Source organism: Poecilia formosa, unplaced genomic scaffold, assembly GCF_000485575.1.
Source record: "Poecilia formosa unplaced genomic scaffold, Poecilia_formosa-5.1.2 Scaffold111, whole genome shotgun sequence".
NCBI classification, from domain to species: Eukaryota; Metazoa; Chordata; class Actinopteri; order Cyprinodontiformes; family Poeciliidae; genus Poecilia; species Poecilia formosa.
In genome coordinates this window covers 490,826-515,681 of record NW_006800050.1, presented here as the reverse complement: position 1 = coordinate 515,681, position 24,856 = coordinate 490,826, and the positions used below count along the sequence as shown (strand labels likewise).

At 40.4% G+C, this 24,856-nt stretch overlaps 1 protein-coding gene and 1 long non-coding RNA gene across 3 annotated transcripts in view; one reads left to right on the top strand and one right to left on the bottom strand.

The window, feature by feature from the left end:
• adamtsl3 (ADAMTS-like 3) overlaps positions 1 to 24,856 on the bottom strand; it is an 86,577-nt gene that overhangs the window by 47,114 nt on the left and 14,607 nt on the right. For both annotated transcript variants that reach the window (XM_007559921.2, XM_007559919.2), the window contains exon 2: positions 1,696 to 1,812. In XM_007559921.2, the coding sequence (XP_007559983.1) occupies positions 1,696 to 1,812 (117 nt within the window). The remainder of the gene's footprint in view (positions 1 to 1,695; positions 1,813 to 24,856) is intronic.
• Positions 7,156 to 8,963, top strand: LOC107837069 (uncharacterized). The gene is made up of 2 exons (XR_001663048.1): positions 7,156 to 7,913; positions 8,714 to 8,963. It is a non-coding gene; the product is annotated as an uncharacterized LOC107837069 (long non-coding RNA).

The window sequence follows — 24,856 nt, the reverse complement described above, 5'->3', positions numbered from 1 at the left end:
TATTCCAGCAGCAGAACCTTTTGTTCATCCTGAATCCTACCAAAAAAAAATAAAAGCAAAGTGGAAAAAAAAAAAACAACTAAAAACACCCTGACAGTTACTGCCTGATGTGCAATTAGGCGTGTAAAGACGGTGAAACTGGGTTTCTTGACTTACAGTCGGGCGATGGATTCTGGATGAACACATCATCCAGAGTCTTATGAAAAGATAAGAGGGAGAAAAGGTGTCAAAACAAAATCGTTGCACAAGATGATGTCACCTCCGGTCTATGAAACATGCAGAGGCAGGCCGAGCAAAGACGTGTCCTCACGCTGGGCCGCTACTCATTACTGCAGAGTGACTCTAATAGCTGTCATTAGCAGCCACTTAGCTGCAAAAACCCATAATATCCTGGCTCTTCTCTGTGATTTCAACCATTATAGCGACTTACGGAACCAAGGAAAACAACTGAGCTTTTACGGAGAGATGTTCTCGGATCTGTTCGCGTGTAGACAACACAAAGTACTGAGCTGAATTCACCGAGAACCGGATCAAAATGCATTTAGATTTGAGCAAAGAAAACCGACTGTAAAAGATGTTGGGGGGTAATGGTAGAAAGGACTGTATTTAATCTGTGTTAATTTCCAAAATCCAAAGCGGACTCACGGCAGTTTGCGGTTCCGGTGTTCACTTATTCACTGACTATTTTTGTTGAGCATGTCAAAAATGTCGGTAAGAAAATGCAGTTTTGGAAACAGCAACACCTGCACAAGCAGTAAGAGCACAAGGAAGAAAGGAGATGAGCAAGGAAGAAACAATAAAAAAAAAAAACAACAACAGAAAAATCAAACGGAATCACACAAAGTATTCAGGGAATGAAGGAATATAAATACGACACAATGACAAGGAAGGAGAAGAAGGAAACAAGGAGGAAGAAAACAAAGGGCACAACGAAGGAAGGAGGGAAAGGAACAAAGTGTACAAGGAAGAAAGGATAGAAACAAAAAAAAAATAAAACAAGAAGTACACAAGAAGGAAGGATACAAAATCTGGACAGGATAATCAAGAAATAAAAATATTTTCCCACACTCTTGTGTGATGTTTACATACTTTTACATCTGGTCAATGATCCGTTCAAGACAACAAAGGAACCTTGTGGTGTTTCATTTTGAAAACTCATAAAAAAAAATAAAATAAAAAAAAAACTATTTGGAAACAGCATTTAGAATGTTTTTACTATGAAGTGAAATATAATTTAATAATTTAAAAAAAACTACAGAGGGTGAAAGATGCTGAGACGGGACTTTCCACTCTCCTCTGCAGACGTCACAAATGTACAGGAAGTTGAAGCTCCAGCGACGTTCACATGCGTAGCTACAGCGAACGACTAAATGAAACATCACAGCTTAAGAAAACGATTCGCGTCTCATCAAGGCAAACATGAGGAGGGAGTAACGTCTGTAACTACCCAGGATGCTCTGCTTCGCATCAAGTCAGAGCCTCACAATCATCGTTCACTGGCGCTCATTACAGAGGTGTTACATAAATATTGCCTCCCCCTCGCTCTTTTGGTGCGGAGAGTTACATAAAACACATTGCAACAGATTTATGAGCTGCTTTAAATGATCACTTTAAGCCATAAAGTAATCATTTATGATAGCATCTGATTGATTAACTGATTATTTGTAGAAAATTAAAAGTTAATGGTGAGCTTACTGGGTCCTCTGGCTTCTGTCCGCCAGCGGGGAGGGGCTCTTCTGAAAGGTGATCTCTCCGGATCAGAGTGTATTCCCTGATGAAGACGGCGTCCCCGTCACCCGCCCACACAGCAACCTGGAACACAAAGACCGTCTCAAAAGTCATTAACGTCAATGCAAAAATACTGCCGTCTTATTCATTTCTATTAATTACAGAAAAAGTAAAATGTTGGATAAACATTGAAATATACCCTCCAGGTAAATATGGCATGACAAAAATATTTATGTTATCTATATTGTTGTTGATCAAGCCTTTTCTCACAATCCGCACTACAAAATAAGTATTAAAAGTGTTTTTGATTCATGGCGATATTGCATTGGGCCAGTATCGGTATCGGCAAATGCTCGAAGCTGCGATATCAGAATCGTATCGGAAATTTAAAAAAAAAAAAGTTATATCAGGACGTTCCTACTGGTTAATGGAAGTGGAAACATTTTATTTATGTGACTTGCACCACACCGATGAAGCTCTTTTCTTTTGTGTGTAAATTTAAATAAATCAATTAATTAAAAACGTCCAGTGCATTTGGTGGATCCTCTTCGTTGTCCCCACTTTTCTGATGACAACCACACGGCAAGGAGTATCACAGAAATCCCCGTCTTCAGGGATGGGCGGAGGGTCGGATCTCGGATAGGGACCATTTGCGGCGCAGCAGGCCCCTCATTCTCAACGATGCACAAACCGACGGTGCAGGAGCCCTGAGCTGCTCACCGCCGCTCATAAACAACCTGCAGCGAAGCGGGTCAGCTGTGTGCCTCAGGGGCAGCACAAAACAGAGACTTTCTGCTCCTCGCATGGTAGATTTAACATCGCAGAGCAAAAAAAAAAAGAAAAAAAAAACTATAGTGTTGTTTAGCAACTGTTGCAAAACCCGACCCCAGCTTTTCATAGGAATGAATCACAAAACTGTCTTTTAAATAAGACTTTAAAAATCTGGCCTAAAACTTTACAATCATTACTTCCTAACTGCAGTGAATTAGACCACTGATGTTTCTCCAACAACATGTAAGCGAGCAGAATATGGGCAAAAGCCTCGGTTGACAAACTGTGACGTGTTGGAGCATTAGGGCGACCAAATGCTGTGGGACCGCATGTAACGCTTTTATCTAAAGTGTTTCTGCTGATTAATAAAGAAAATGTTTTACACCAGTCCACATATAACAAATCACAGTCAACAAGGCTGCATGTGGGGTCTGCAAATCAGCGAGGAATGATGGGAAAATTCACCCTATACTTGTGAGAAAGTAGTGAAATACAGCGACAGAAGCGAAATACAAGTTTTCCCCAAATGGGACTCGACAAACTCAAAAGCATGCACCAAGGGAAACAAAACAACAATGAAGGGAAATGTTTTTGGGGGCATCGGGGGTTGTCCAAATCAAACTCAAATCGACTACTGAATTTTTGAATAAGTAATGAATATCCCTGAAGACATCGGTAACGTAGCAGCAATGTTTGTCTTCTCTGCTACGGATGCTGAAAGGGGAAAAAATGTTGCAACAACCAGAAACCAGATAGAGCAAATTGAAGTCAAGCATGCAAAACATTAGGAGAAATCCAGCTAATGTTTGTCAGTGGAGCCGTTCTGAAACCAGCCTGGCTGACCAGATGTCTTTGCTCAAGGCTTTCTTGAGGTCCGGGTGAGGTGAACATAACCCAACTTCGAAAAGTTCTCATGATCCTTTTAGTGATGAGCAGAGAGAGAGAAAACACAATCAGCTTCTCGAGATCAAACAATACGCAAAGGATATTAATGGGATTTAAAAACAAAACAGAAACATGAAATACATTTTCTTGAGGAAACAAGTGAGCTGTTTTGGTGCCAAACCCACTGGATCAGATATTATTTGCTCATGCAAATCTGAGCAGAAGCTGCAGATCTGCAGGCGTAGCCAAAGGAATTGGCGGAAGCACAAACATGAAATCTAAATGTCTTTGCAACTTGAGTTTTTTGAGGTGAAGTGTCACTGATTTTAGATCGCTGGAGGTGATAGCATGCATTATGCAGCTTTGCCCAAAATTAAAAGCTAACTTCACTTCAGCAGAGTCCAGCTGGAAACGGTTCATCGATCCAACTATCAGATTTATTGCCAAAGAGGAAAAAGAGGAACAGATGCACTTGTGTTAGCAATCCAGCCATCTTCACTTTGCATTAAAATGTTCAAAAAAAAAAAAAAGGTTTTATGGATCATTAAAAAGGTGAGAGTGAGAATGACAGGAAGTCCAGAAAGCACCAGAACATGCTAATGCAGATCTTTGGCTTCCTGGTGACAAGAAGTTCAGCAGGAAGTGACCCGACGACGAAGGAAACCTTCAAGGATCGACTTAAATCTGCAGGAAGAGCGAGGAAAATCGTATCACCGCGTCTGGAGAAAACGAGGCGGGTGTCATCTGTAAAGCATCCATGTCCAATCCGTCCCCCCCGAGGTTCCTGCTCGTCGTCTAAAAAAAAAAAAAAAAAGTGGGCTTATTCACAATTTCGTCTGAGAACTCCACCATGAATAAAGGGGAAAATGAAAAGGAACAACTTGTCCCCAAAAATCCAGACGCAATTTGTCCGTGGTCATGTTTTCCTCTGCATGACAGAACATCAGCGCACAAAGCCAAAGTGGCAACAAAATGGCTCGAACCGTTTGATCTGTGACCAAAGGAACTACACTGAAAGGCTGTGGTTATTTCTCAGAGAGCAGGAGAATAAACAGAAGCCAATAAACTTATTGACTCCAGGCTTCAACGCAACAAGAAAAGGGGTCACTTTGCGTTTTAAACTACCCATTATTTCTTTATATTTTGCTTCCAGTGAGCCAGACTTTTTTCAGCTCTTTTAAAGTGGTTTCGATCAACAGTTGCTGTTGGTTTTATGACCATCTTTCACAACCCCTCCTCAAAGTCCGACTGCTTTTTCGCACATTTTCAGTCGTCCATCTGACCCTGAAAGCACAGCGTGTGACTGTGGTCGGAACAAAAGACGACTCAAGAAAATCGCACGGTAAGGCAACGAAGCCGCCATTAAAACATTCAAACGTGGAGACAAGTACATTTCTGCCTCGATTCCAATTAAAATTAAGCAGCTATTTATTTATTTTTATTTTTTTTAAGTGAATGATTTTAGATTAGTTAGCTTTGGAAGTCAGCGAGTCGTTTAAAAAAAAGGGAAAAAAAAGAAACCACACGCTTTATAATCCGTAGGAACAAAAATTCCACGTTTTGATTTCTGTTTGTTAGTATTCAGTTTTCAGTAATTGAAATGAAAAATGCTAGAAAAATAAAAAATAAAAAAATAATAGGAACTTTCTCTTACGGCCACCCCGAGCGTGCGTGCGTGTGTGCGTCAGCGCCCCGAAGAGCCAGGGTAAACGTTAAGCAGGGCACCAGGCCGCTCATTCATTAACCTCGGAGGCGAGTCGGATATCAAAGAGAAACGTTTCATCCGGGAGGAGGAGAGGAAGTGAACTCGGAGGGGAAGGTCGGTTCTTCAAAAGCAGATAATCAACAGAAATAACATCTAACCTGATATTATAATTGAGCCCGCCCGGTGCCAGTTTCCGCAGTCTGGGTACCAACCGGGGGGGAAAGAGCAAAATTTACTGTGCAACACAAATACAAACGTTCATATTCCCAGCTGCTAAATGGTAACAGGATCAGAACACATAATTTCTTCATGTTAGTTGGTGTCTGAATGTAACCTGAGGAGAAAATACTTCATTGTTGTAGTATTTTTAGGAATCTTGTAATCGCCCACTAAAAATTTGGATTGTTTCACTTAAAGCGTGGGAAAATGTCTTGTGAAAAGTGAAAGAATCTCCCAGTGAAAGTAGCATTTTTTTAACCATTGTTAAGGAATTATTCTCTTTAAAAAAAAATCACCTCTATCTCGCTGAAAAGTTACTTGCAAGTTAGTTTTGTCTTATTTCAAGTGAACGAGCAACTAGACCAAAAATACTTGGTAAGATTTTGTGGTTTTTGCAGAGCTCTTCTGGATCCAAAACTCAGAGAGAATCCCATTCAGCAGCTCAGTGTGGGGAAAAAAATAAAACTGAAACTCCACTTTCACCACGTTCTCTCGTTCCTGGTGGACTATTTAGTTATCTAATGTTCTTCCTCTGGCACCCTTTTGAAGATATGCCCAGATATCTTCTCCTGCTCTGGCTGCCAGCTTTCCCTCAACTTGATTTACTGCTCCCACTCCCCGGGTGCAGTCGGCCTTGCAAACACGGAGACGAGAGCGGGCAAATCCTTCGACTCCCACCGCCTCTCGTCTGAAACAGGAGCGAGAAGCCCTGAGGGAATTCGGGAGTTATAAAAAAAAAAAACGGCTAGTTTTTGATGGATGAAAAGCTTTCCTGGCACTGTCATCACATCCTTTTGCATTCATGCTCCGTTTCTCTCATGTTTTAACGTCTCGTAATGATACCCGGCACCTTCTTCATTGATGCATGCGTCTGTCTTTGAACGCCTTTTTCTCTTTGGAGAGCTAAGAGTCGCGCAGTCATAGAAGCTGAATGGCAACTCACTGCTCCCATGTTAGCATCGTCGGCCAAAGTGTTCCTACATGGCGCCTACGCTGTGAAACTGAGCAATAATTACTTCAGTGAAAGAAATGTGTAACATTCACACATATTTACTAAACAAAGCTGTGAATTTCTTCTGAAGAACCCGTTAATAATCCCAAAAAAATTGTGATTGTTATTTCTTTGGTGCCTGAAAAACAACCCTAAAACGTCACTTTCCCAGGAAGTTTTCACCCTTTTCTCCCAGATGGCTGTAAAGAAATATGCCAGCAATTTAAAATCTATTGCAGAATCTAAAGCAAAGTTAACAACATATGCCTGCTGTGGCAGCGTTTTAATTCTGAAAAATACTTCCACTTTTAAATGCCTGGCAGTGTCAGCCTACAACTCCAATCCAAAACTACCTCCATGCCAGGGCTTCTCTGAGGCCAACTATCTACCCTGGTAAGTTGTTTATCCCCTGACACATGAAGTGGAAGCATTGGGGATGATAACGACCTCGGAAAACTAGTCTGGAGAATGTTCCTGCAAGGGTTAATAAACCTGTTCGTATGCTGGTTTTCCTGGATTTATTCAGGTATTTAAACTCTGGATTCATGTTCAGTCACACCAACACAAGCAGAACAACAGAGAATATTATTGGCGCTCGTGTGATGAACTTGGAGCGTAACGACTGCATCAACGTCGTCAATAAACACAAGAGTGTGACCGCTGACCCCTTGGCCTTTACGAGCCAAAAAGGATCTGCAGCACATATTTTACAGCTCAAGTTTTTTGATACCACTTCCTGTGATTGCAACATTTTCTTTTTTGTAAGAGCACTTTATCATTTACTAAAATAATGGCCTAAGTCTTCCTTTCTTTCTTTTTTTTTTTTTTCTTCCAAAATCTCTTTGTTTTTTTTGTGTTTGTGTGTTTTGGAGTTTATGTCATTTGCTGTGTGTTTCCAGCCGTTTGGTGCCTACAGAGGCAGACGCCTCTGTAGGAATGTATTAAAAATGCATAGCATCCATCTGGGGACCCAAACATCCACCATAACTCTTTATTTTCGTTACTACGTTTTGCAGATTTTACTCTGCAGAGTGGAAGCACTCTGCAGGTGATTACAACCTTTATCCAGTCGCTCACAAACAAAGCTAAAAAAGGTCATCCAATTCAACTAAATTCTGTAAATGGTCTGTGTGGGGGAAAGAGAAACACATTTCCATGTATGGCTCCTATCAAAAAGCAAAGAAAATGACTGGCTGTCAAAAGATAAGCGAAGAATGTGATTCGTCCCGCCTAGCGACAGGTGCTATAAGTCTTGTGTTCAAATCAACACAAGACTTTGACCAGGGGTTGTCCCAACACAACTCCTTCATTTAGCTGACCGCGTCACACAGACTTCATTCAAAGGCCGAAGCTTCAGGAAGCTCTGATGTGACGGATTCGTTCCTGCTCTGTCAAAGCCATGGCGGTGAAGCTGATCGTTCCTCCTGAACACAACAGGCTGATGAGGTCTGTGCAGCGAAAAGGAGCTCAAGAAAATCAGACTCTGAGCAAGAGGAGCTCCAAAGACTTTTCCACTCCACTGATGGCCTTCATAATGAGCAGGCTTCATGTTGTGGAAACAAAAACTCAGCGTTTTGGACATGGAGATACTTCAGTCAGATGACCTGGAAGGAGGTGAGGCCAATACTTGCACACAAGCTCTTAAAAAAGTGAATATTTTTTTAAATATCTGAGCGTTTCTTTTAAGCCACACACCTGGAGGTCTTTTCATTTTGTCAACGTATTTCTTTCAACCTTTATGTTATGTTCAGCTTATAGTTCTCAACATACCGTGATAAAAATGTATGATTTTCTAACATTTTCAACCCTATTTCTTGTGTTTAAAAAGTCTTTTAAAATTCTTTTTTTATCATATGAAAATTTGAGTTTTCTGAGAAGATAAAAAAAAAATGTCCAAACATTTTTTTTTTTGGTCAAAAAGTTGATTTCTTTTCAGCTTCTCATGTATACAAAATTGTTGGGATCACATTGCAGGAGCGAGCATCAGGACATTAGTTTTTGAATGAATTGATTGAATAAACACCAGCAAAGAAAAGGATGCAAACAGAAATCAAATTCTATGAAGCAGGTTTTCAGAATTTGCATTTGGCGTGAATTGCGCAAAAGCCAGAGATTTTTCGATTTGGCACAAAAAGACACGTGAAAGACATAAGCACTGGTTGCAAAACACAATTGAGGGCAAAAGATAAACAAAGAAGTTTATTGCTGGTGATGCAATCTTATGTTAAAGGTTAGGTTTTTCCATCGGAAACAGGGCAATAAAAAAGTAACGTTGCATGACGACTTTTATCAGCGCAGACGTAAGCAAGTCCTTCACAGATGCAGGTGAAGGTGCCCGGGTGACGTACAGCGGCTGGTCATACTTTCCCCCAAAGTAATGGAACATGCGGACGACTTTCTTTCGTGTTTTTCAGGTGCCTGGATGGGTTTCTGGTAAGATGCAGTGAGGCAGACAACTGACAGACTGTTTCCATCGCTCAGTCCAGCCGTCTTCTGCTGCCGTTACGGATTTCGGCTCGGATCTCATTCCAGTTGGACAGAAAACTTCTCACCTGAGAGCAGTTTGGGAGGCTCCGCTAACCCGTCGGGCGAACGAAGCATTAAACCCTCCGAAAGCAACCGAACTCGTCGCCTTCTCAGAGTGGAAACAAAAGAACTTTTTTCTAAACAAAGAAAATGATTTTCTGTAAATATGTAAACTACTTTTTTTTATTTATTAAATATAAGTGATTTGACAACTTTTTTTTTTTTTTTTTAGAATAGTTTTGCCTGGGAAAATATGTTTCATGTAACAATACCTCAAGGTGTATTTTAGGTCAAACGAGATCTACATAGATGATAAAATAAAGATTAGTTTCTCATTTGTTTGAAACTTCCTAGGCAGAAAGCAAGAAATCATATGTGGGCTTCAAATCATTCAGTTCAATTCAATTTGGGATCATTTTGTGTTGGTTTAACACAGGCAGCCAGCAGAGCGTAAATACGCTCTCGAAGAACAGGAGCTGCAGACAAAAATGTATTTATGATTTAGTGTTTTCGAGAGCATCGGGCAGCTGCAGAGCAAAATCTGTGTCTGAACTGAAAGCTCAGCAAATGAAGCAGGAGGAAAACATTAAATAAACTGCTGCAGCAGCCAGAATGAACATAATAGATCAACTAATAACTTCCTTAGATATCCAGCGTCGGGTTTTTCGCTCCTACAAGAATTTGGTCTTCATTTTTGATACAAACCTGCGGGTTTTTCAAAATACACTCATTTCGCACATTTAAAATATTGCTTTTTCCGCTGTTATTTAGTTTGACCAAGCGACGTCTCCGTATGAATAAACAACATATAGATCACGTCGATCATCTGTTTCAGCTTGACAAATAATTATGTTTTCTTGTTTTTTGGGGTTTAGCAATTACGATTTGCTCCTTTTGGTTTATTTTAGGACAGACTTATTGCAGCTTTAAATCAAAGATGTGAATTGTGCAACAGCAATAATTTCTGCATGTGAGGAGAAACAAAACATCAGAAACATGACAAAAGGCCCTCTCTGGCCCGATTTGTTTTGCTGCAGCCACCAGCAGGAAGTAACAGCCGGTCTGAGCAGAACCTTCCTAACTCATTATTTTCCCCTCTTTTATCCTTTCTTGTGTCCAACTTTTCTTCCTTCTTGTTCCCTCATTACCATCTCTGTGTTTTTCTTTTCCATCCTCCTGATTTCTTCCTTCCCATTAATCAATCAGTAACCTGTCACCACCGCTTTCAGCTGAAGACTCAGAAGATTTTGCCCTGATTTTCTGTTGGTCTAAGATGTTTTAACACCAACAGACTGATCCAAATGTGGTAATAAGGGAGCAGCTATTAATTGGTTTCACTTCTATTTGTCTTGCAGAAGTTCGTTTTTTGTTGGGGGTTTTTTTTTGGGTCCAGCTGGATAAGTTTTCTTCCTCTGAGGCTCCGGCACTCTGTGGCTCCACCTCAGGATCTGGACTTTTTTTTGTTGTATGTGAAATATGACATGCATTTCCATCGTTTTACAGATCATCTGCAAGTTTAGCTCCTATTGAGAGAAAGTGGAAATCGTTCAAGTATACAATCTGGCAAACTGTCTAGACTACATTAAAACTTGGATGTTGATAAAATATGAGTGGAACAAAAAGACATGATTGTTTTTGGAAAAACTGACTTGTTTTCAGTATTTAAAAAGTCTGATAAACAGGTCAGTGCAGCAGTTCAGGCTGCCTTCACATTGTGAAACATGCTTTCATCACTTATAGACGTTTGTCTCATTGGCCGTAGAATATAGTGGAATTTTTTTATTTTCAAGGAGAAATTGCTTCTTTATTGACAACCTACCCCATCCAAAGTGTTAAATATTAGTAGAATATAAACATAAGTGATATAAAATTTATTTTAAAAAAGAAAGTTTTATTTTATGGACCTGTTCACCACCTTGGAAGCTTTGGGTGAGTAGAGTGCACGATAAACATTGATTGGTTGATTGGTTGATTGATTGATTTCAAAAGCTTAGGAACTGTTCACTCACTCTGTTGAATCCATGCCACAAAGTTTTAAGGAAGACATTATGGTGTAAAGGGGGTCAACCTGGTGCTAGCAGGGTGTACCTAATAAAGTGGCCAGTGAGTGTATCTGCTTCATCAACTGATGTAGTTTTGTCTTCTGGAGAAGTTTAAAAAAAAAGACGAATATTTGTGCCTAAAGAAGATTGATGGCAGGAAGCTTATTAAAGTGTGTGAACTCCTGGTCCAGTCACGGTTCTGGAGGACGACAAACTGAAACCAGGCGCATCCTGGACCTCGTCTCTGACTGGGCTCAAAGACAAATGGATCAAATCCATCATGTGGTCTCACATTGAGAAATCCATCTAAAAGTTATGAATTTCCACATTTTTTTTCCAAGAGGGGAGTTTAGGCATATGTAATTACATATCTACATCTAAATTGAGTCTAAGTGAAATAAATGGCCCGGGGTCGTAGTAAAGACTTCATGCTTGCGGCCGATTTGCACTTCATCTTGTTAGATGAATGCAGTTGATGCAAGACATTTTCTAGCGTCACAGATTTATCACTGGAAACCATCCTGAAACCACAGGGAGCCTTTTATTAGTCCGATCCGAAGGCCCATCTGTTGATCCGCTCAGTGTTTTTAAAAAGCTACGATTGCTGACTTTTATCAGTAACGAACCTGCGTGTTGTCCAGAGGGATGAACAGCCCTCTAAGTGTATTTTGGAGAACCAGAGCTGTGCGCAAGCAGCCATCTGTCGTCCTCCATCATTTCAGTTCGCAGAAGGATTACAACAGACAGCTGGGTGGCACAATTACAACCATCCACACATAGCAGGCCAACAAGTTCACGCTGCAGGACTGATTTAGCACGGCACGGTGATTTCACACATAAAGCTGACTGTCACCAGATGATTGATGGTGACCGTCTCAATGGCCTGTTGTGTGGGCACAGCAGAAAGTCTCTTTACTCTGAACTTTCACTCAAAAGTTAGTGGAAATCAAGGTAGCAGAGAGAACGCAAGTTTAATTTGCAAGGAACCAGCACCTCTATATAGACGCAGGTGTCTTCTCGTAGCTTTTTCAAGCTAGCACCTGATACAGCACCAGCTACACGTTAGCTTAAATGCTATGGGGAGGCTACATATTGTTGGTGAGACAATCTATAACTTGTGCTTTTCCTTCATCGAGATCTGAGAAGGTCCCGATTAACACCACTCACAAAAAGTTACGGATGTTTGGCTTCTAGGTGAAATTCACTGAAAAAGTTCAAGCTACAATCATATCACATCATAAAAGTTGGACATTTAAGTTGGAGCATCCTATTGTGTGCTTGAAACAAAATCCAACAACAGTGGTGGGTATGTCACAACAACAAAATGTTTCAATAACGTGTCATGTGCCGTTGAGCATCAATTACAGCTCGACGACGACATCTCATGCCGTTCACAAGTCAACTTATCGTCTGCTGAGGCATGGCGTCCCATTCCTCTTGAAGCGCCGTTCTCAAGTCATTGAGCTTCTTTGCTGCAGAGTTAGTAGGCTTTACATATCAACTCAGCTGCTATGGGATTTAGTACAGGCCTCTTACTAAGGGGAAACTACAGGCCACTCCATTTGATGTACCCTAGTCTACCGGCTGCTGTTCCCCAATGATGTGACCTCAATGGGCTAAAGCATTGTCGTCCATGAAGAAGAACTTGGGCACAATGTCTGGATTGGTGATGTTTTTCAGGTAGTATGGGCTTGTCACTCTAAAACTGACAAAGTGTAGGGTAGTTGTGTGTTGACTAGACACACCTGCTTACTCTGCAACACTACAACCACCAAAAGCCTGACTGGTGAAGGCAAAGACTGTTTTACAGCTCTCACTCATTCCTTGACATCCCCAACATTTCTGGTCAGTATGATTGGACTTTTATCAGGGATCAGCACTGATGTCCACTGACCCCTACGTCAGTGTGGGATGTGGCCAAAGAAAATCCACTTCCACTTTCTCTGTGTCTGTGTTGCAACCTGCTGATGACGCTCAAAACTCAGTGACCCCTTCTATCTGAACACATCCTGTTTATAGCCTCGCAGTGGCAACATACTGTGAATCAGTTATTGGGGGCCCATGTCTTGTTGTCAAAACAACCTTCATTGTTCGTTTAATTTAGAGTTTGTTCAGGAGTTTTGGTTTTAGGCCGACAGCCAACGAGTTTTTTTTTTGTTTTTTTTAGTCTCCAACTTGTAGGAGATTCTGGTGCAGATCCTGAACCACTGGAGAGACTATAGATTTCTTTTGCCTCCTGGATGCCTTATCTTCCTCCATGAGAAACAGGAGAGTGTCACTGGGATGCCTTGATGTACCTTGTTACCACTGCAACCCAACAATACGTTCTCAAGTCCTTTTTCTTAGTCCAAGTCAAGTTTCAAGTCATTGAGGGAAAAGTCTAAGTCTCCACTCCACTCTGGTGATGTTCTCTGACTCGTTAGTAAACTGGTACCCAATCTTTTTCGCTGTAAAATCGTCAGGATCAAAAGCAAAAAGAAACAAACTGAAAAACAAGAGTATGTAGCCAGATAATAAACAACCCATCCAGCATCTTCCCAGAGGAAACAGCACAGAATCCTCTAAAGGGAGGCAAACTTTACTAATCTGACTAAACAAAGGTTTGGAGAGTCTACCTCTCTTTACTCAAGTACTTCTCGAATAGTAGGACTCGAGGACAGATGAATGTTCCTTTTTTATTTATTAATAAATGAGTCTATACAGGCATTACTATTAGAAATACACTTTTGGTTCATCAGTGCCCGTAATAAAGTATGTTCTTTGCTAGTATTTTTTAGCACATTGCTTTTTCTGTCCTTGTAAAATTAACAACAAAATAACAGCATCAATAAAAACAGAATTTAACGATTTTCTAATCGCTACAGTCACTGGCTGAAGCGTTTAACCACCAGAGGTAGGAAATAAATACAGAAGTAGTGACTGACTGAAACGAGAAATGCTCATTATAACAACATTTATATCCCATTAAAACCAGAATATGTTCTGGTTTGAATGAGAAAGGTCGTAACGGCGAAACGGCAACACGTCGCAGGATGTTTGAGAGTCGTCTACTATAGACAGAGTTTGTTCAGAGTCAGATTTATGCCCTTTACCTCGTAATCTGTCAGAGGAACTATTTTTATATCTTGTTATAATGAGAAAGTTTCTCGTTTTAACGCGTTTTGTATTTCTTTCTAATGAGAAAGCTTCTTGCTTTAACGCGATACTGCTTCTGTATTCATTTCCTGGCTCTGGCAGTTAAATGCTGTTATATATCTAACAAGAAAAATCTGTTAACATCAAAACTTTTCTTTTTTCCTGTGATAGTATTTGATATTTCCTCTTAGTTCTTCCTTTTATTCATATAAAACTCACATTTAGAGCTGTCAACAAGGGGAACAAGACATGAAAACGTATTGCTTCTTACTTTTTCAGCTTTAGAATATAACTTCATAATATTTAGGGTAGCAATGATGAATCCCACAAAATTTTTCTTTCTATGAAATACCGTATTTTTCGGACAATAAGCCGCTACTTTTTCCCCACGCTTTGAACCATGCGGCTTGTAGCTCGGTGCGGCTTTTCTGTGGATTTTTCTTCAACCACCAGGGGGCGCTTTAGCAGGAAGTGAATCATTAGAAGTCACAATTGGAAATCAAAGAAGAAAGTGCTAGCACATGCTAGCAGCAGGCACAACGGAGAAATGTATCCAAACTCATACCCCCTCATCATGGAAACAACATGTAGAAGTTCATATGATGCAGCTTTTAAGTTGAAGGTTATCGATCTACTGGAGGGAAATAGAGCCGCTGCACATAAACTCAGCGTGAACGAGTCCATGGTTCGGCGTTGTAGACGCAGGGCTGCGTCCTTTATAGCAGATTTAGCGTCTTTATGGAAAACCGAGAGCGGCGGAGATACCAGCGGCTTATAGTTCGTTTTCAGTTTAAAAAAAAAAAAAAAAAAACTTTGTGGGTGCGGCTTATAGTGAGGTGCGCTCTATAGTCTGGAAAATACGGTACCTATAAGCAGTTTTTGCCAGACGTCCCTGAGGGCCAATGCAGTAAATACCGTTTCCCTTGTAACAAAGCAAAAACAAAACCAGCAAGCTGTTAGCCTGACCACACATCACTAAAGGCCAAACAAATTAATCCTTCAGGGTGTTCAGCCAGGAGATCTGCAGGCAAAATGAAACCCAAGGGAGGGCTTTCAATAAGTAAAGGCCCTCTTCTCAAAACAGAGATTTCTCTCACTGTGTTTCCAAAACTGTTTTTCCTGACATCAGATTCTACTATGAAAGCCTCAGTCTTCTCCAAAGTGCTGTTTGCGGTCACCATCGAATTACTGGTGCATTCCTGTTCCCAAATTAAGCCCCTCATTTGAGGAGATGCCCGGCCATCGACAGCTTTAATTTCCACAGTCTGTGGCATTCTCAGGGCCTGATCTCATCTGTCTGGCAGTCAAAAAGAAAAAAAAGAAAAGAAAAGCAAGACATGCTGCCCTGCATGTAGCATGGCGTTTCTAAGCGCTCAGCTCCACGATCCACATTAATATTCCTCCACATTGCAGGAGGCGAGCTTCACACTGGCGGCAATATGGAAAGAAGTTTGGATTTTTGCTAGTGCTTTTTTTTATCAGCTACATATGTTTTCTAAATGTATTTACAATTTAGTGTGTGCACAATGGTGGCTGCATCCTTCATCAGTTCAGAGATGAGGTCAGACTATAGGGCCCACATTCTTTAAATAAAAATACAAACCTTCTTTTGAGATTGGATCTAGTTTTATAAAGCTATTAAAAAAAATGTGCGGTCTAACAACTTTTGCTTTCTGTTAGTTTTAAACCTATAACTGAGTTTATAGCATTGAGATTGGCTCTTGACTGAAACGCTGGGGAATTTCCTTACTTTTTAATCAATTTGACGTATAAACGCCTTTTCCCTGAATTCAAACAGTGTTTGGTGCATGGTACATTTACCATGACACACTGTACGCTCCATCCTGTTCTTAAACCCGGACATTCTTGGGTGAGGTAAGACCATTAAAATCAAATCCAGTCTCTGCAGTCCTGATCCCCGTTTACGAACTATTTGCACTAACGTGCAATTATCGTTTCCTCCATTCTAGGACGCCTGTCCGTGCTGAAAAGCATCCCCATCCTTACGCCACCATGCTTTAAACACGTAAGAACTCATTGGTTGCTTCAACCAATGAATCACTGCAGTTCTGTGAATCTGAAGGAAGGTGGAATTACTGTAACATACAGTTCCGGAAAAAATGAAGAGCCCACTGCACTGAAGCCCGTTGAAAACCTCAGTATTCCACCGAATACTGATTTCTGAACTCTTCCTGAGTTAAAATTTTTGTTTTGTTGTTTCTAAATGAATATGAATTTGTTTTCTTTGCATTATTTCAGGTCTGAAAGCGCTGCATATTTTTTGTTATTTTAACTATTTCTCATTTTCTACAAATAAATACTGAATTTTTTTCTTGGAATTCCGGAGACATGTTGTCAGTAGTTAATAGAATAAAGAAACAATGTTCATTTTACTCGAACATAAACCTATAAAGAGTAAAATCAGATAAACTAATCACTTTAAGTGGTCTCTTAATTTTTTTCTAGAGCTGTATTTGTTTTTATTGGGTTGTTCAATAGTTTCATTAACAATAAATAGAGTTTTTGATCATGGTTTATTTTTATAATGTGTGATCAAAATGAATATTAATCCTGGGAAACGTATAGAAATCTCCTTACACTTATGTATTTGGGAAAAAAAGATTGCTTTATTGAACAGTAAAAAATAAATTCTTAAGTCTGATTTGGGATTATGAGATTGACATAACTCATAGATTATGAAACCGTTTGGTTCATGAACATAATATAAATTCCTCCCACTAGACACACGGTGTATGCGTGAAGAGACAGACAGAGTTAAATACAAATCGACTTAATCCCACTTATGCTCCTTGACAGATGCCTGTGTGCATCTGGCAGGGAGTCAGAAAAAATGTTTCATCAGCTTCCTTCATCCTCGTCTCTGGTTGAACAGAAAGAATTTTAAACTTTGGAGATTATATTGTAATTATTGGGAAAACCTCGTTGGAATTCATGTCAGCGTAGGGCTGACCCTGAATTACCTCAAGCCATAAGAATGAAATGCGCATTAGGTAAACATTTGGATCTGGAAGTCCACTGAAGATCCATAGGCAGAGCAAATGCTGAGAAGTTTGATTTATTATATGTCAGATATTGTTGCAGAACTGTTTGCAGAAACGTTTCCAATCATTAATGTTTATGCCAAGTAAACTACAGCACCTCCACGCCTGTTTACATCCACAGTAAGAAGGTTGAAAAGCCTTTTATTGAAATGTATAATTTCGTACTGGATCATTTAGAATAGAGTAATATTTCATCTGTGTAAGTGGGAAAAAAAAAATCACAGGTTTTTATGAAGTCACTGTTGCCACAAAACCTGTCAACAGAAAAGCACTTTTTTCCAGTCTTCTCCTTTAACATCCAATAAACTTGGAGCATTCAGAGAGGATCTTTGACAATTACTCTTTGCACAGTGTCTCCACATAATAATGTCTGTGTTGATTTTACATTTTTTGGTTCTGCTTTGGATCATTATCCTGTTGAAAGATTCAATAATTGCCCATATCTACTTTTGTGGTAGAAACCAGATGTAGGAAAAGTTCCCAAAAATGTATTCAAGTAAGAGTAGCACTACCTAAACATATTTTTGCTCAAGTAAATGTAAAAAGTAGACATTTAGGAAATCACTTGATTTAAAAAAAAATTGACAGAAAAGCTACTTAAGTATTTATTGAATAACTAATTAGAATATCTGATTTAATATTCAAAAACAATGTCAGACAAAGAAATCGAGTCGTGCAAATTTTGGCATTTTAAAGACTAAATTGAAGAAATGAATGCAAGTAACAAAATAATGAAACCAAACACTTTTCCAAATCAGACTTTGACAACATAAAACGTATAAAAGAAACTCAGCAGCACCTCCAGTGACACCATCTACTGTTATGTTACGTATATAAATGCTTCAAAATGCTCACCATAGAGAAAATAACATTAGAGCAACAAAGCTTGTGCACAAACAGGAAGTCTCACTTCGACATAAACTGCAGCTGTTTGCATTTGTGGTTTAAAACATGTCTGTTATTCATTCACTAAAGTTATCCAGGGTGGGTCGAGTATCCAGAAATTTTACTGAAGTAAGAGTAGCACTACTTTATAATACTATTACTCAAGTAAAAGTAAAAAGTATGGTGCAGTAAAACTGCTCTGAAATGTTTTGTTCTTCTTCTAAAAAGGGGTACATGTCAGTCAGAGCAAGGATCAGAAACACCAAAGTGGTCTATAACCAAGCAATCAGCCTGATGTGACAGCTTAATGCTGTCCATACATCGTCTTGTCAGTCTGGACGGATTCCACGGGGCGCAATTATCTCTGATGAGTGACGGACAATGGAGCAAAGAAATGCAAGAGGAGCCCATCAAACATTCCTCCGACAAATGACAGTTTCGAGAAAACGGGGAAAATGACTGTCTAGGCTAGACAGCTGATGCTCACACGAGTGGATGGAAAACTCGCGACAACAATGGAGCGACAAGGAAATTACTCAAACATCCCCGTCATACCAGCGTAGCTGCTGTCAGGATGGAGTTGGACTGACGAATAGCACCTGGGATGCATCCCAAGTCCTGTATTTAAGGAAGGAGGGTATTTAGCAGAGATATGCAGGTGACGGGATGATTCTGCACATTGTGTGTCCCACATTCTTTTAGCTTTTAAGAGTCAGATCAGATGCACCATTTGAAGTCTTAAACGTGGCGCTTGAGAAATATCTAAATGACACGCACGAGTTTAACATGGGGGCACATTTATTTTCCTCATGACTGTTTATGCTGCTTATGCAAGTCGTCTTCTCTCATGGTAACGTCTGATATACATGGGTGAGTTCACTTACCATGGACAAACAACGAGGCGTATCACCACATTTTAGCTGCAGTAACAGCAAAAAAAAAAAAAAAAACCTGGAGCAAACGTATGTCTCCGGCTCTCTATGGGTGCCATCGTCAAACATTGAGTTATCTTGTGAAAACCAGCTGGCTTTGAAGGGAGAGCAAAGAGTGGCCTCACTTATCAAACACTGTTTAGTTTGAAGAAAAGATAAAAGTTTTGATTTTGTTTTTAGAGCAAAGAAAAGAAAAAGATTCACTCCATGAACTTCCTACAACACTGGTGAGTTTCTTATAGTACTTCAGTCTGGTTTAAAAAAAAAACAAAAAACAAGGCCTGGTGTTGTCAGAGCTGCCATCATGTTCAAAGAAAAAATGTCTGCTTTGCAATAAAATGAGCTGCTTTGTAAGTTTTCAAAATTATGGCGAATGCTTCAAGTTAGGTGATGATAAACGGAGGATGCAGTTATAATGTTCTGTGTGTTTTGGTGCAAACTATAGCAACGCAAGTGCCATGCATGAGCATCAGATGAGACAACACCCAGGAACAACTGATGAGCACGCACTGCCCATCTGCTACGTTTTAAACTGAACTGGTTGGTGTTTAAGAAAACTACTAGTGCGACTTAATGCATTTTACTAACTCCCATTTAAACGCCATTTATTGTAGATCAAATGACGAACTGTAAGACATTTTTAATTTGCAGCTGCACTCATAGCTAAACTGAGGCCTATTTTTGTTCATTTCAATGTCACCATAAATTGACGTTTTGAATAAGGGGCTGCACAATATGAAAAAAACGTGGTATTCAATAAAGTATATGAATGTCTTGATTATACATGTAAATGTGAAAGTTTACTGTGGAGGAAAAAAAAAACTAAAATAGAAAAAGATTATCCTTTTTTGGAGGAAAATTAATCGCTAAAATGCATAAACCAAAAAATTCTGTTACTAAATGATTTGTTTTAAAGCCTTAATGGTGTTGCGTTTGATTCTTCTGAGATTGTGATATTAGAGTAACCGCAGGGTATATATTAGATGTGCAGATAATTAAAGAAGTGTGAACACATGCGAAGAAAAAAAAGAAAAAAAGTTTGGCTGAGTGTCAAGGCTGAAGCCATAAAGAGAAAAATGTCGCCCTGAGCCTGCAGCACAAACCCGACCCAACAGTGATAACAACAAGCCTCGTCTTTTCTTTTGTTTTTTTTTGTTTGTTTTTTTTGCAACCTGGAAAAACACTAATATTTCACTTTTCATAGTGGAGATGTAGAGGAATCTCTTTCCTGTACCCCGATTCCGCTTTTTTTTTTCTTTGCACTTTTCTACCCATGCTAGTGTTTGTCAAGCAATAGCTGGGGCTTAAATGATGCATTGCATATGTCATCTGATTAAAACTACAGTGAAGGTTTGCAGGAATAACCTTGAAAGCACATTTATCAACCTCGTTCAGCCCGGCTGCACAGAAAGGAGGGGGTTGAAGGTGTGCTGTTGAAACAAGGAAAAGGTTCAAGGCGAGGAAAATAATTGGATTTGGCTCAAGCCGAAGAACAAAGTGCATGTGTGTGTGTTAAGTGCCGTGGCTGTGTTTGCACAGCTGGCGAGTGTGGCCGGGGTCGTCTCAGCGGGGAGCGGGGTTGGGCACCGCCGGGCACGGCTACAAGGCGCTAATCTGACGGAGAACACAAGCTTCAGCAGGAAAAAAAAAAAGTTTGCCTAAACCCAGAGGAGTTGCATCTACGAAGCAGATACAAATGACATTTTTATTTTCACTCGGCGGAGTGCTGGGGCGGGCTGACCCGGCTCTTGGCTGGTCTTAATTCGGAGGAAAGCATAAAACAAATTTTTGGTCTTCATCATATCATGCTGGGTTATTAAGTTGTCCGAGGGCACTCATTTACAATGTTTGATGGGAGACATCGCTTTCGTCCAAAACACATTTAGTCGGTTTCTTCAAGCCCGCTGCTCTGGATCAGTTTGCGTGAAACATTTTCGCTTTTCAAAGTGATGAACAGCCCCCGGTGGCATGAAATCAAGACGTCCTGAAGCCTCTTTTGTTAGCCAATAAATAAAAGGTTTACCTGCCAGGAGAAGCCGGTGTGAAATGAGTGTGAAGCGCTTCTTCACGCTTTGCACTCTTAATCGTGCAGGGAAATTGATTTGCGGCGCTTGGAATGCAGCGTAAACACACACCGAGACATGGAGGCTTCGCATTAATTCGTTTCTGACATGCGTTCGGAAAGCAGAATGGGAACATTCGTCTGGGGAGCACAAGCTACGGTGTCAGGTTGTTTGTTGTTAAAAAAAATGAGAGGTTTTCCTTGCTCTTCACGATTCTGCTCCACTTTCTCTTGGTTTTGTCACGTAAAGATAATAAACTATAAAAGATTGTAGACGCAATGTCACGAAATGTGAAAATACTTTTGTGAGGTACTGTATAAAAAGGTAATAAATTGTCCCATTAATACTCAGGTTTCCTGAATACTTGAGCGCCTTTGTTTTGGACAAGCTTAATCATAAAGACGGGGTTCTTCAAACTGGAGACATCCAAGACTTTATAATCCCATAGCAGCCATGAAACAGTATCTTTTCTTTCTTCTGACGTTTCGAAAGAGGCTTTCAAAATACGCCCCCCGTTTGAAATTCCTGACTTACTCTGGCATCTTGGGTTTCGATCTGATAGCTCCTAAACTGCGTCTGCAACCAAATTCTTCAATATGTGCTCCTGGCGGACTCTCCTTTTGTCATCGCCGTGCGTAAGAGAGACGGCCTCGTACGCTCCTGGTGTCAGGTTGGCTACAGATACCCCAGTGACACCAAGAGATTTTAGGAGGGGGGGCTTATCTAGACTCAGGCAGCCAATGAAAACGTCAGGTACGGCTTTGGGTTAATCTCCAACTGAACCCTCCAGTGTATTTCGGAATGAGGAGCCAAACGCTGCCACAAATCAGCGCACAAGCCAGCGTCTGTTTGGCCTGTTTCTCTGTCTGTTCGTTTGGAAGCGAGCTGAAGTCGTAATTAAGGTACAACAATGTTTCATCCGAGCCCTGCCAAGAGAACGCGATACCCGAAAGAGTTGCGTTTGGCTCAATAAATAGCGATATTGTTACAGGTGACCTCCCAACGTGAACAATGGATGTCTCGATTGCAGATCTCCTGGAAATTAAACAGCCTGACCTTGGCTGAGCTGTCTGTTCCTGTTTCCAAGGATTAGAAAACTAACTGGACCTTTGGGATTACCCCCGGTGCCCGTAAATGTGATGCCTCCAGCAGGTGGACAGGTAGCGAGCACTCTGTTAATCTTTAAGAGTTAGGTGGGCAGGAAGAGAGGGAGTTATGGGTCGCGGAAAGGACAGAGAGGCAACGTGCATCAGGAGAGCTTCGACTGAAGAAAACACGATGAAATTTCTCCGTTTTCAGGCTAATTCCCCTAAAATTGTCTTGATCAATATTTAATCAGGCTTTCTCACCAAGTTTTTCTCTAATATTTTCAACAAATCCTGTCCTCAAAGCTGATCAGGACAAGGTTTGTTTCAAAGTGCGACTACTATGAGAAGAAAAGGAGCATCTGGCCTGATGCTACATTCGATTTGCCTGTGAAATTGGAAACCGGGGGTGTGGATGTTAAACCGCAGCTGCATGTAGGAAAACTAGAGGAACATGCAAATTGTTACGGTGCAAGTAAGCACAAACCAAAACAATCAATTTCCCTCCGTTGTATGGAGGGAAATTGATCTCAATACAACATTTCAAATAGACAGGAAAGAAATAAATCTCAAATATGTTATTTAAGATTTATACTTATATACTGCTTCTTCATGCCTCTGATCAATTTCTATAAACAGAAACCTGACATGACCAATATCGGTTAAAATAATAAAACACTGACATTCCAGTTCATATTAAGCATACATATCGAGGCGTTAACAGATTTTCCATTGAACTTTAATACTGATAGTGCAGCCATCAGAAAATTTGATCCAACGTTATTTAAGAAATTTGTACGCTTCTTTTTCCCAAACTTCCTTTCGAGAAGTAAACAGCAGGGCCAGGAAAAGGACAACGCTGCGTTAAGCAGTTGGCCGAGTGTGACAGATAAAGAATGATGAACGTCTCATGTTCATTGCAGCCTTATGACAACAGCCGGGTGTGCCTGATATTACTGAAACACAAGTGGCGGATCTGCGCCGACTCACTTGCGTCACTCAGATAACCGAGGCTAACAAGTTCACTCAGGGTCTGTGAGTCGAGCTGCTGATGATCAGCGACGCTCCTCGGCTATTTCTGGAAGAGCGAACTTCCTGATTTACCCAAGTAAGAGGCCGATGGGCAAACAGAGGCCACAGAGTCGCAGCTATGAGGCGGCTTCAGTGTATAGCAAGGTTAAAAGAGACGATGGCGGAGGAGAAAACGTACAAAATCTGAATAGAAACGTCAGATATTTTTACTGAGCCCTGGCTTTAGAATAAATATCAGAAAAAGTGTATGGCTAAATAGAAGGATGGATGGACGTACAGACAGGTTGATTTAGGGATGGACGGATAAAAGTATGGGGAACAAATACACATGTTGATGGACAAACGGACGGATGGACAGGCTGAACATTAGAACAATGAACCAGAGAGAATAATCTAGAAACGAGGTATTTTTTTTACATGACATACTGATAAATACAGAGAAACATTTTAAATTCCATACTGCTCTACACTGAATGAGAACTCAGTAATATGAATGTATTTGTTTTGGAATTAAAAATAACTCTTAGGATTTGTAGTTTTCCATCCTGGTAAAAAAAAAAAACGCCCAAACAATTTACTTCGCTTCTTGTTTCTACAGCTGAAAAATGCTCAAATAAATATTTTCAAAAAGTTATCATCTGCCCTTCAATGCATGTTGCAGTTGCAAGTTGCAGAAAGTATACAATAATGGAATTTATCACATTTTCAGCTATTCCTAAATTCAACTTGGTGATTAGAAAACAAGCTTTTCCGTGCTTGCAGCCATAATTCTGTCCTTTTCTGTGAAACAGGAACCACCTTCACTGTCACTCTGCAGAGGAACAGGGCTGGTCGTCTGTTTCCACCTTTTCCCACCGACACACCAACACTCCGGCTTTTGACATGTGAGGAGGAGGATGCACGAGAGCTGCGGGCGGGTTGGAGCCAGGAAAGGGAAGAAGCAAAGGCCGAGCGGCGATGACGAGCTCTGCAGAGGGAGCAACGGGAGGCAATGAAAGCGAGATTCATGATGTAAGCGAATCCTTAGAGTGTTTGGGTTTTTACAAGAACAGAAAAAGCACCAAATTCTGTTTTACAAATCACTTTAAGGAGAAAAAAAACTGAGAGAAGGACGAACACAAGTTCAGAGTCTCTCAAATGATATCAGCGTTTTGGAGAAGGAATAACCTCTGGCTGCACTGCAGGCTCACATTATTGCACAGATATATATTTTAAAAAAAAGGTTAAAAGCGACAAGCAAGACAGATTTGATGCCCATCGTTAAGTTTGAAACCTCATCCTGACTGCTTTACACATCTGCATGCAGCTACAGATATGCATAAAACCAACAACTAACATGCTTTTCAGTCAAGGAGCTTCACTGCAGGATATTGCAACATTCACTTGGCTGTCTTCAGTCATTACAGCGGTCTGTAAACCTAAATGTTTTCTTAGCATTGCCCAATTCCACATCTGTTGTATAAATTAGCGGCTGGCAAGCTCGGTTGGGTTTTAAGGAAAATATTCCCCTGCAAAAATATTTGTTGTCAGCATGGATTAGGCCACTATAACAACTGCTTTCTGTACTGGAACATTAACTGTGAGAATGTGGCATTGAATATGAGGGAAGAAACTGGCCTTTTTTTTTTTTTGCTAGCTAGCACTGGGTAAATTTAATCAACTCCGAAGTTATTAAACTCAAAGCCGGGGCTTAAAAAAATAAAGCTGGGGGTCAGGTAGGTTGAGAAGTTGCAATATACTCAGATAAATTTTGCAGCTGGTTATGTGGCCAACCAGCTGCACAATTTATATATAT